Genomic DNA, 12,042 nt, shown 5'->3' on the forward strand with positions numbered 1-12,042 from the left:
AACACAGACGTTGAAAACAGGAAACTGAGAAAGGCAATAGGGTTTCAGCCAACCCACGGAGGAAGAAAATGGAAAAGGAATTAACTCAGTTTAAGCAGTGAATGTATTCTGGTACTGGACCTGCCATCAGGACAGCAGAGAGAACTTGAGGGGTGAGCTTAGCATGGTGGGAGATCAGTGACCCAGAAATAGATCTGAGAATGAGCTGTGTGGAGGTGACAGTTGAAACTGCAAGAATCAAGGTACACTGTGGGTAGGCAGAAAAGAAGGGCAAGTCTGTAGAGCAAAAGAGATTCTCTAAACATAAACAACGCTTTAAGGTAGAAGTGTGACTGTTCCCTGTTTTGTTTTTGTTGTTGTACTTGCTGGCATTCTTGACAACATTTTCAACCACTAGTCTTGCACTCTACCTACAGAAGACTGAGCTGAATTTGACTGTCAGTTGTGCTGAGTTATAAGTGGACAAGCTAATTATGATCATGGAACCTCTATGTAAGAAGCATAAAGATCCATCTGGATTCTCATCTCCCAGGAGGACCATGCAGTATCAGCAGTAAAAGAAACCATAAGTACAGATCCAAAATTCTCTCCAAGAGACAATAAACATAGAAACAGGCACCTCATTTGAGAATAGCATTTCAAATTATGGCTGACTGAAGTAAGGGGTTGTGTTTTGTAAATGTCATATCTGCATCCTTCTCCCTTCCTATATGGACTCCAATTTATCTTACTAAAATCCAACTGAGAGAAAATACAGGAGTCCCTCACTGGCCTTTTAGCTGCTAGGAACACCTGGATTACTGGCAACTTTCTGACTTTGAAATCTGAAAGTAAAAGATTTCAGACAAAACTACAGAAACTGGACACGTGTGCCTGGGTCTCTTAGTCATCAGGGCATCAGGTGGGGATTGGAGATTACAGTGCTCCTCTGGGGAAAAGCTCACAGTAACGGTGTAACACTGCAGAGCTGAATGAGTGAAGAAGGATTCTAGCAGAGAGACAGGAGTGTACGTACGGAAGTCTGGAGTCATCAGAATAAAGTTGAGCAGGAAGGAAGGCAGGCAAGGAGGGATAAGGGAAGAGAGGACAAACCAGGAATACGTGGATCAATTGTATAGAATTTTAAGGACAGAATAGATCATTGCAGCTGTATAGCTTGACCTCACCTTGTGAGTAGACCCATTTTTTATATAGGAGGGCATGGTCTCAGTTTGGTAATGAATCTTTGTAACAGTTAAAGGAATTGCAGTTGTACTCCACAGAGTATAGTTTTGCTGTAACTCAAATGCTGAGATAAATGCAGGAGGATTTGCATAAAGTGTCTGCTTGAGGACTGGAGCTGGACTACTGGAAATTAAATGCATCCTGTGAGTCTCAGTTTCCAAGACAAGTGAGAAATCTTGCCTAAATGAGCTGTGTCTGCTGAGACAAGATGCAAGGACTTAACTTTTGAATGAAGCATATTTCTATTCTAAGATTGCTTAATCGTTTCACTTTAAATCACTGGAGTAAGGTGACCATAGCATTACTAGTTGAATTGTGCTTTGGTGATCCGATACCATTTACTATCTCCTTTGTCCTCCAGAATCAGCTTTCAAGGCACACGGGACAATTAAGTGTTTTAGGTGCATCGAAGTCTTCTTGGTGGCTTGAGTGTCCATCTGTCTTGTTCTGCCTTCTTGGAGTTGGTTGCTGTCAGTGCCTTTTTCTTACCATGTTCAGGCACAGCTTCATAGCTACAATCCAAGTGAGATTATGTAAACTAGGAGGATTCTCAATTTTTTGTTTGAGACTTTTATTCTTCCTTGATATATCCCTTCTTATCTCTATCTAATTTGATGCTTTTACCTGTTAGGGTGACATCCACTGAAAGGCAACTAAACGGATTCCAGAACAGCCTTCACAGTGCTGCATCCTGTGAGCCAGGGACAAATTCCACAGGTGAGTGCCAGTGCAGAAGACCAGGAAAGTGGGGGTGGGCATGCTGGGATGCTTTCATCTTTTTCAAGAACTGGCAGAGAAAAAGCTTTCTCAGCAAGAAGAAGAAACAGCTGCCTACCCTGCATGTAGCAGTTCCTAGGTAACAGTCTGGGTTCAGCTGTGCAGGGAATTTATTCCTCCTGGGATTAAAAAGACTAAACAGAAGGGAGAAAAGGCTGAATTTCATAGAGCTGGAAGAGGAAGATCCCTAAAACTGTGGCTGGGAAAAAAAAACTTGGCTAAAATGGCTCCTCTTTGCTTTAGGCTTTGGCTCAAAGATGCTCTGTTGTTTAAGCTTGGCCTGTAATAACGGGCCAGGACATTCTTTACATTTTTCTTCAGTCTTGCAGAAAAGCCCCTTAGTTCAGAAAGACATAGTTGAGACTTGTGAATCAGCTGCATAGTGAAGTCAATCAGTAGAGGTGAAAGTTCCCGAAGGAAAGTTACTGAGACTTATAGAATCAAATCGTCATCATTCCCTAGTGGCTAATTAATTCAAACAGGTTTATCTGCTGTTAAGGTTTCAGTAAATGAAGACCAAATCATTTTTTGCTGATGTGGACCTACGAGCAGGTAGTGTAGTCTTGATGAACCCATATTACCCATGGCCCACAGAAATTTGTGATGGTGCTGTAATGGAATATATGGACAAATTATGGTCAGAATGCTTTAAAAAAAATGTTTCTGACCTTATGTTTTGCTGTGAAAACCCTGGAGACATGACTTGAGTATCACTAATGCAGTGATCTCTGTGTTTTAACAGGCTGAAATAAAAGTTTGCATAGGGGTGAACTACCCAATTCATCTCTTGGATATTTAGCTCTGAAACTTAAAATGACACTTCCATTATTAATGTCAGTGATTTTATTGCTGATCCTCTAACACAAACATTCAGCTAATGTACTTATTGTACAGTTCCAAACTGCCTCCCACACTTCACCACCTGCCAAAAACTCCAGTTATCCTACCAGAAAGTTTATACAGTGAATACCCATAGTCAATAAAAAAGACCCTACAGCACAGTGGAACATGACAGTGTAGGAATGGAATATAGTGGGCAAAAGTTCTGGTATACTGTATTGTTCAAGTTGAGTTTTTAGTACAGTATGTACTACGTATACATACATATGTACAGTATGTAACTAAGGTTACATATAAATTTACAAGTGAATGAAAAATGGAATTCTCAAAATATTGACCAAACTGGTATGCTGAGTGGACTTACATGAAGGTGTTTGTGCTGAATTCTGCCTTTTTTTTTTCAAAGTTTTAAGAGCACTCTCAAAGTTGCCACCCTGTAATTTTAACCTCTGCAAGAGATACTCTCCATCTCCTCTGGGTGCTGTTGCTGTTACATGTGTCTGTGATAACTCTAGGTAGCATTTTTCTATCCTTCACTGTTTTTGTGAATATTTACGCAAAGCATGCGTGAGGATTGTTGAGAATATTAATGATGGAAGGCAACAGCCAGAGCTGCAGGAAGAACATAGGCTAGATAACAGCTACAAAGTTCAGGGTGGTCACGCTCTCTGCGAATACTTATAATCCAGTGAGAGCTGAGAACTTCAGCTCGTATTTCCTTCTGTAGGACTAGGCTAGCTGCACTTGTACTAAACTTATCCTCTCTGAAGCTGAAACAAAGGGTTTAGCCTGCCATTTCGCTAACAGTGTGAGGGCTTAGATGGAACCCTAGTTTGGCTAGGGGTAGGCTAGTAGAACCATGGTGGGTGGGTCATTTAAAGCTTCCTTCTCACTAGAAGAGGTACATAGCTCCAAGAACAGTGCTAAATATTGCAGTGATGGAACTAACTAGAGCAAAATGTTTGTTCTTGGAAACTGGGGAATGATATTTTCTTCAGCTTTGCACCAAGCCACTGGTATGCGTCAGAGGCTGCTGTGCCCAGTCTGTGTGTCTCAGAAATTACTCTGGTCCTTCATGCAGGAACAGCTGTTTTTCTTCTTCACTCTCTCCATTGATTGTTTACACTAGGGCCCTGATTTCCCTCATCAGCAGCTTATTTGGGGTTACTGTTTCACATCTATTTAGTATCCTAGATACCAACTAGAGGGGTTGGAGACAACTCATAAAGCAGATTACGGAATAAACTGCAAGCATTTAAAGATAGAAGGCTGTGAAAAGTTGCAGAGATAAAAAAGGAACTAGACAGAACCTCTGTATAAACACACACAATGTTCAAAAATGTCTGAGAAGCTTGAATAAGCCTTTTCCTCTAACAGTCTATCTGAGGATAACTATGGGCCTCTGCAGAGAAGCAGCATAAAGGTGTCACAAATGATCTAACCAAAAGTAAGGATGATGGTCAAAGGAAGAGAGAGTCAGGCAGTATGGAAACTTCTAACCAGATGGTCCAGAAAACAGTTTGCTGGTAGTTAGTACTGCAACTGTAGGAGAATACCAGTTGTAGATACTGTTGTGCAGTGGGCTCAAGCTCTTGAGGACAGATCACTTGAGATGAAATAAAAGGGAGAATAAAAGTCAGCATTTCTGCCAAAGCAGCTCAGGATTATGAAACAAGCCACCACTACAATGAAAGTGTGGCAGCCTCTCATCCCTACAGCCTCATCCTTATTTCATGGAGAGGCAGAAGTTGTGTGTGAACTGTGTGCCACTGGTGTAATGAGGGAGAAGGTGGAGATCCTCATGAATATCTACAGATGGGAAGCTAAATCTGCAAGTTATCATTTGGGAGTTATTTGTAGTCTCTGAACAGACAGTTTCCTATCAAAGTTCCTGAAAGTTTAACAGGATTTATTCTATTAAAGAAATACTAAGAATTACTACCTCTAGGGAACATCCAAAATGCTTCTGACCTGATTTTTCACTGAAATTGAACAACCAGCTGCTAATGGGTTGTCAGTCATTCTGAAAATACAGCCATTATCACACTGCTTTTTTTATTCTGTGTTACTTTAAGGGTCTCTCAGCATTACGCTGATTCTTTCCTGCTTCATGGAATTTAACAATTCAATTAGTGTTAGTGAAATAGAGTGATTGTGAACCAAGAAATCAATTGGTCTTTTTTTTTACTGGATGTATTAACAATGTGAGGTGTATGGAGACATTTTGCCATATTTTGCTGTTTTATTTTCTGTTCCTCTCTAGTGGCATTAGGTGACTAGCGCATGAGTTCTTTTTCTCAAGAAAGTGAAGTTCTAGGTGAAAAAGGTGTCACTTTTCCACCAGAATTTAGCTTTTGAACAACTGGCAAGAAACATCAAGGAAGTTCTATAGCTACATGGAAGACCTCATAGTTAGAAATTTATTATATTTATTATTCTTCCCTTTTGAAAATGCTAACACAAAGCAGGTTTTAGGGAGAATAAAGCACGAGGGGCACTTTACAAAAATATAACAGCACAGTCCCAGGCAGCTTCTCTGTTTCTGAGCTGGACTTTTGTCTGCAAGAGCCTGGAGACAGGAACAATCTGAAAGTATAGTTAAGCCCTCAATGCAGTTGTGGAGTGGATGGACAAGGTGATGACCACAGCTGATTTCATTTGGTTTGATTTGTAAAGGTAACAGTAGCTATGAGTGAAATCTGTCTTTGTGCTCCTCTCTTTCATTTGCTGCCAGCTTCTTGAAAGTGTTTGAAATTTTTATTTTAAAAGCTTCAGAAGACAGAATACCTCTGGGGTTCTCTTTTGCTATGGCAAAAATATAATGTACTAATAACCTATATAATTACAAACAAATATGAATCATGATTAAAACTGGGCAAGACTGATGCCTGGCTCCAGACTTGACAGGACTTTCACCTTTTCATACTCAGACTGATTAACAGTGATGAAGTTTTATTATGCCAGTGTTTATATTAGTAAGTGTCCACATGGCTTTTCCACTACGTGTGCTGAGAGAAGAAAAAAGCATTAGAGTTACTGATTAGGGGAGGTAAAAGCTAGTAATATGCTGTTTGACTTTGACAGCAGTGAAGATCGCCAATTCATGCAAAGTCTTGGGTCTCTACCTAGTCTGGTTTCAAGCATGAGTCCAAAACTAATTTATTTGTCTTGCAGTTCTCTTTAGAATACTTCATACCGAAGGTGAATGTCAAAACTCAATCTGAAGCTAGGGAGGAAACTTCTTGAGCTAGGTGGTATAGACTTGATTTTATTCCCTGTGATTCCCAGGTCTGTATCTGAGTTTAGTTGCAGGATGATGCACAGTTGTCTGTTTACTCTGGACATTCACCTGGCCCCCAGATCTGCATGAATGCCAAGTCCTGAAGGTATGCAGTTCTTTCAAATAAAGTGTATCATCATCTGTAAGGGCTTAAAACTGGATCCTGAACTGCCAAGACACTAGTTGAAGAATATGGGGATTAATAAACTGGTTTGGATCTATTCCATGTAGAAGGCAAGCTGCTGTTCTTAGTTTTCTAGTGATTTCCTTCTTTAGGCTAAGGTGGAGAGCAGTGTCTGAACGCCATCCAAATAAGACAAATGTGCAAGCAGTGTGGTCCAGTATACAGCAATGAATGGAGCCTGCTTGCAAACTAGTGATGGTAAGGAGCACTTTTGCACTAGCATCTAGCACGCTCCAGGTTTTTTTTCATTTTACAGGAAATCTACAGGTAGACTGTGTATTTGTAAAGTTTCTTATATCTAAGATTATTGTATGGTCCTTCATAAGAAGGTCATGTATATCTTGTTATTGGAGACTGGAAATCAGAGTTAACGTTGGAGGTGCCAAGACTGGCTATTGTCTACCCACTGATTGAATTAACATTACTGCTGTAACACAGCCTCTTTTATATAAGCTTAAGGAAAAAAAGAAGATATTCTTTTAGCAGGTATGCAAAAGTACAAGCTTCAAAATTATCCTGCAACAGCAAAATAAAAAAAAGGCAAGTAGACACAACAGGCATTTAAACAAGACACATAAAATCACTTTGTATTGTTTGCCAAATCTAAACAAAGAAAATGCCTGGGATTTGGAGATTCTTTTATCAGCCAGTGTCTCTCTTGGAGCATAAAGGGTGGGGATGAGATGGGATATGTACTGTTGCCACTCTGAATGGTCTGTGTCAGACCCCCAGCCACTTGCTACAGTAGGGTGGAATTCCCAGCTGCCCAGTCTTGTCCAGGCTTCCTCAGCTTCTGCCAGGCTCCCCGGCAGCCTCAGAAGGCAGTAGATTGTTGAACACCAATGTATTTATTTTTATGTTGTTACCGCATTCCCGAGAGGAACCTTGGCTATGATTTCAGCTGGTCTCACCACACTGTCCAAATCCTTCATCAGGAGCAGCTGGGAAAAGAAATCACTCAGATTTCTGCACAGCACATTGCTCCCTCCCACTAATCCTGTTAATTCCAGTCTTCATTTGCCACCCTCCTGGTTTTCTCTTGTTGCTGTGACTGACTGCACAAGTGGTCTTGACTTTGAAAGGTGACCTTCAAATGGGCACCTCAAATAACCTCTACTTCAGGCTCCTTTGGCTACTCAGGCACAAGATAGCTTATGACACAAAAAAGCAAGTTTTGATGTCATCTCATTACTTAATCCTAGTCCAGGAATGGAGTAATGATGAGCTCTTCCACATAAATCTGTCCAGAACCACCTGTCTGGCTGAGAAGCTCTCAGTGGGTCACTGAAAGGGAACAGCAGTGTGATATCCAGCACCTTGCATCAAAGTTTTCCAGTGCAGCTCCTCACCCTGCATACAGCCTTTGTCAACAGCAGTAACAACACTCTGTCAGCATCTCTTTCTGTAGCGCCGGGTCAGTGCTTACTGAGAAATGGAATCAGTCCATTTTATCATATTTTGGAAGGCAGTGGAGCTTGAGGTGAATCCTACTATTGTGCCAAGAATCATTCACAATGGTGGATATTTGGTTTCACATTTGTTCTTATAATTACCTTCCTAAAGCCACTGTTATTTCACGCATCGTGAAAACATCCTGGATTTTCTCTCTCTCTCCCCTGCTGACTTCCGCAGTTTCATAAGGAGGGCAAATGGGAAGAAGGAAAAGATAATTTCTCTCCCTGCTATAGCTGTTGCAGCTGTCCCAGGTCAGATAATGACAGACAAGCCGTAGTACCAGATAGACCAGAAGGGAAAGGAGAAGGGTAAAGAAAGACCTTCTCCTTACCTCATTTCTTGGTACTCTTTGAAGGAGCAGGGAACCATGACCTTATGACTAGCAATGAGCAAATATTGATTTGTCTAACCAGTACCTTCAAAATAGATACAAATTATCAACAGGGCATGACTGTGTTGGAGTTTATCCAGTTATCAGAAAACTGTGTGCAAGTCTCATTAAGTCCCACCAGAGTGTAAAGCTCTGCCAAAAGCAGCATTCCAGGCCCTTCTCAGATGATGTTAAGAAGATAATATCCAACTCAGCCATCACCTCTCAGCTGAGGGTCAGTGTTCCCTTCTAATGATGGGAAATGACATTTATACCTTTACTTGTGAGAACAGCCTGCTTCTCACACCATTAGTCAACCTTTTGCCTTTCTTTTATGGAAGGAAGGAGCTCTTTCCTGTTGCTACTGGTCTCATGCCACTGCAAGGACATTCCAAGTCTCAGGACCACTGGGAAAGCAGGAGAAAAAGGAAAGGACAGTCTCTAGAAATTGGCTTCCCTGTTTAAGAACTAGAACACAGCTTGAATTTTAGCAGCCTTCACTTCTGACAGACTCAAAGAAAACTCTGAAGCAGGATAAGTAATGACTTCAGGCATTTGGCATTTTTGCCTGACTGGAGGCTTGAGCATTGCGTGTTCTCAGTAGTTAGGCGATGGCGAACTGCCTGTATTTCCTTGCTGTGTTGGAAATGTCATGCAAGATCAGGTGTGCAAAGACTGGGGAGAAGTTATATAATATCTTGGCTACTTCTGTCTCACATCTGGCCCTTTGGCATTAAGCTATCTATAGAGAGGATGCCTTCGCCCATCCAAATTGGATTTTGTTTTAATCTGGCATTATTTTATTGAAACTAAAAATAGAAGCCAAAATGTGTGTGAATAGGGTAAAAGGAGTGTCTGAAGTTATGAAATGAAATGTGGGGAAGAGCCAGAGAAGAGAGAGCCACAACAAACCAGGGAGTAGGGAGCTGAATAAGAGAAATCAGAATGAATGCTGTCAAGTACAGACGGGCATTAGCAGTCAGAGTGAGGGGCACACCCAGTGTCTTCTCTGTAACATGGGAAAAAATCATGCTGGCTTCCAGTGCTATTTCTCCACTTGTTAATGAGGCTGCTTACTGCTCTTTCCATGCAGGGAGACTTCACTCAATACAGTTGTGTGTACTGTTTGTGTCACACACACACACACACCCCCCCCAAGTACATTTTTGTGACTTGGAACTGCTGCTTTCTCTTGCCTGCCTGGTCCAGCAACTTGAAATTGTGCCCAAAAGATGGGGGAGGGAAGGCTGGCCTTCTGTTGTCAGCTGTCCTGGCTTGCTAGTGTCAGTCACCCATAGATATAAATAAATCCCATCTATTTATTGCCTTTCTTAGTTGCACTATATATTATCAAGAGAATGCTGGGCATTACTCTAGGATTAGAAATTCCCTCTGGTCTGGGATTAAAAAAATCTGAATTTCTAGAATTATCAGAGCTTTTCAGGGAGAAAGGATGTTCCTGTTTTCAGGAACTATATTCAGGAGGCTTCAACATGCTTCTCAGTTCTGCCACAGACTTGCTGTGGGTATGATGAAACAGCCCAAACTAGCTCTAAAAAAATGTTAGCATGGGTCCCTGACCCAGTACTGTCATCTAGCCTCTGTCTCATTCCAGCAGCTTGGAAGCAGAGTAGATTGGGTGCTGGTGTCTGACTAAGACTGTGTACATCTGTGCTGGGAAAGTCTATATGGCACTGAATTTTAGTGTGCAGTATCCCGTAAATGACTTTCCACAACTCCTATGATTTCCTTGTGACTCAGAATAACACCCATAAAATGGAGGTAATCCTTTTCTTCTCCCTGTGTAACTGTTCTAAGTACAAAAGTGTTAAAGTTTTTGAGGTGCAGTCATGGATGATGTAATAGTATGTAAACATGTGGACAGACATACGGGCAGATACTTTAACACCTCCTGGCAGGTGGAGAAGAAAGCAGATTCATTCTGTTGTATGTGGTGATTCACTGCAATGACTGTTATTGCTAGGAAGAATCAACCCTTAATGTTGGCCGCTGTCAGGAATGAGGTTTTTTTCTGTCCCCTCTACGTCAACCAGAACCTCAACCTACTCAACCAGAAGAAGGTGGAATGCTCACCAATAGCTTTGAAATGATAAAACTTCATAGAATTATATATATTAATATTTATGAAATTATTGAATTGGCCATGAGCTGTACTTATGGTAGGAACCTACATATTTACATAGGAATGCACCTCTCTGTGTTGAGTCCTCAAGGCAGCCATTTAAGAGGAATTCACACAAAGTGATTTTGATTCAGTTTGTGAGAAAAATCAAACTGTACTGTGCATTTCTGTAGGAAAAGGAAGGCTCAGAAGTCTCTTCAAAACAGGAAGATGAGGTTGAAGTTGGCTGTCTCTCTCATGTGCCTTTGTTTCCTTAATTTCAGCATATTGCCAAGGGATAGGTTTCTGGACTGGTATCCTATCTTAGTACACATGGTTGACAGTGTGGTTCCTAATTCAAGTTCCAAACTTTCTGTGCAGTGACACAGCTGGCAATCCTGCTTTCTAAACATCTTTCCAGATCCTCTGTGCTCTGTGATGTTTGGCTTGTATGCTGGGCTTTCAAGGAGAGCATACTTTTAAAAATATAGTAATATTTTTAATAAACAGCCCTCAACAAATGTCATTCATATTTAGGTGCAAGATAATGTGCTAAATACACAGGATAAGCCTTGCCTACTAGAGTACCTGTAAAATGCAAACTGTCCAAAATAAACTTGGTACATTTCTAAGTGTTTTGGATTTTTCTTTTTAAAGGACTGTCTAAGCATTTTTAAGTAAAAGAAGTGAAGATGACATTGACTTTTTCCCATAACATGCCTAAGCTGGAAAATGTCGCAGTATGTAGAATTAAAATCTACCTGTATAATAATGGGAAGAAAAAATGTTTTCCTTATCCCCATTCCATTTCTTTTAAAGATCAATCTTTTCACATCCCCACCTCTCCTGCACCAAGGTCTTTGGCATCTTTTGGAGTGGGGAAGTAGACTCTCATTCAAGTGAATGAGTAAAAGGCACAAAGAAAGAGACAAAGCACACGGGAGAAGAATTTAGAGCTACTGGAGGAGTGTGTGAAGAGATGAGTCTAAGGTGAAGAGTGAAGAAGGTATCCTGGGGCTTCAGAGGAATACCGAGTACTTTTTCACACAGTAGCTTAGTAAGTCAGGTTTTGTCATACTGATCTGTGATCTCATCTGTTACTGTTGAGAGAGGTGGTGTAATAGGGAGATCCAGATTTCTGGTGATGGCTGAGATTTGCAGAGCAGTGCAGCAGTTTTTTCCCACAGAACGGTCTCCTTGATTACTCAAAATCTTTGTTTTGTGTTTTTTCCAGCCTCTGCTCACAGAGAAGGACTACCACTGAACACCAGGTGAGGAATCCAGGGTGTTGCTTCAAGTATGGGGCAAAGGAAAGAGTAGCAGTGACTTCATACCACCACACTCCCATAGCACCCAGGAAAGAGTGAAGAGGAGGCCCTGGTGAGAGGACAACCCACAGAGGAGAGTACCTGCACATCTGTGGAAGCCAGTGATACACCTGCAAGCTGAGGTGAATGATTGCTTCTGAGAGCTTCTGCTACTGAGTCTTGGGGTCCCTTCCTCCAACCTCTTCCTGATCACTATCCATGAGATCTTTCTGTAAGACAGAGGTCCTCCAGCTGTCTGTATTGTTCTTCCTAAGGTCCAAGTTTGAACATGAAGTCTCATTTGCTCAGCCATTTCAGTCTGTCCTAGTCTGGTAACAGCCAAGAGTCTCTGCTGTCATCACATGGCAACCATCAGCAGAGAAAAATACTAGAACATATGATTGGAGACACCCGTGTTGGTTGCCATCTAGAATTTTGGCAAAGAGCCATGGAAATGCTTGGTTTGAATAAAGTAATTTCATT

The 12,042-nt window shown here is 41.3% G+C and overlaps 1 protein-coding gene across 1 annotated transcript in view; it reads left to right on the forward strand.

The window, feature by feature from the left end:
• TTLL5 (tubulin tyrosine ligase-like family, member 5) overlaps positions 1–12,042 on the forward strand; it is a gene marked incomplete at its 5' end in the record, with an annotated part of 97,794 nt that extends 85,752 nt beyond the window's left edge. Inside the window, 2 exons of the mRNA XM_010283232.1 lie at positions 1,856–1,941; positions 11,487–12,042. Of these exons, the coding sequence (XP_010281534.1) occupies positions 1,856–1,941; positions 11,487–11,527 (127 nt within the window). The remainder of the gene's footprint in view (positions 1–1,855; positions 1,942–11,486) is intronic.

Source organism: Phaethon lepturus, unplaced genomic scaffold (assembly GCF_000687285.1).
Source record: "Phaethon lepturus isolate BGI_N335 unplaced genomic scaffold, ASM68728v1 scaffold10033, whole genome shotgun sequence".
NCBI classification, from domain to species: Eukaryota; Metazoa; Chordata; class Aves; order Phaethontiformes; family Phaethontidae; genus Phaethon; species Phaethon lepturus.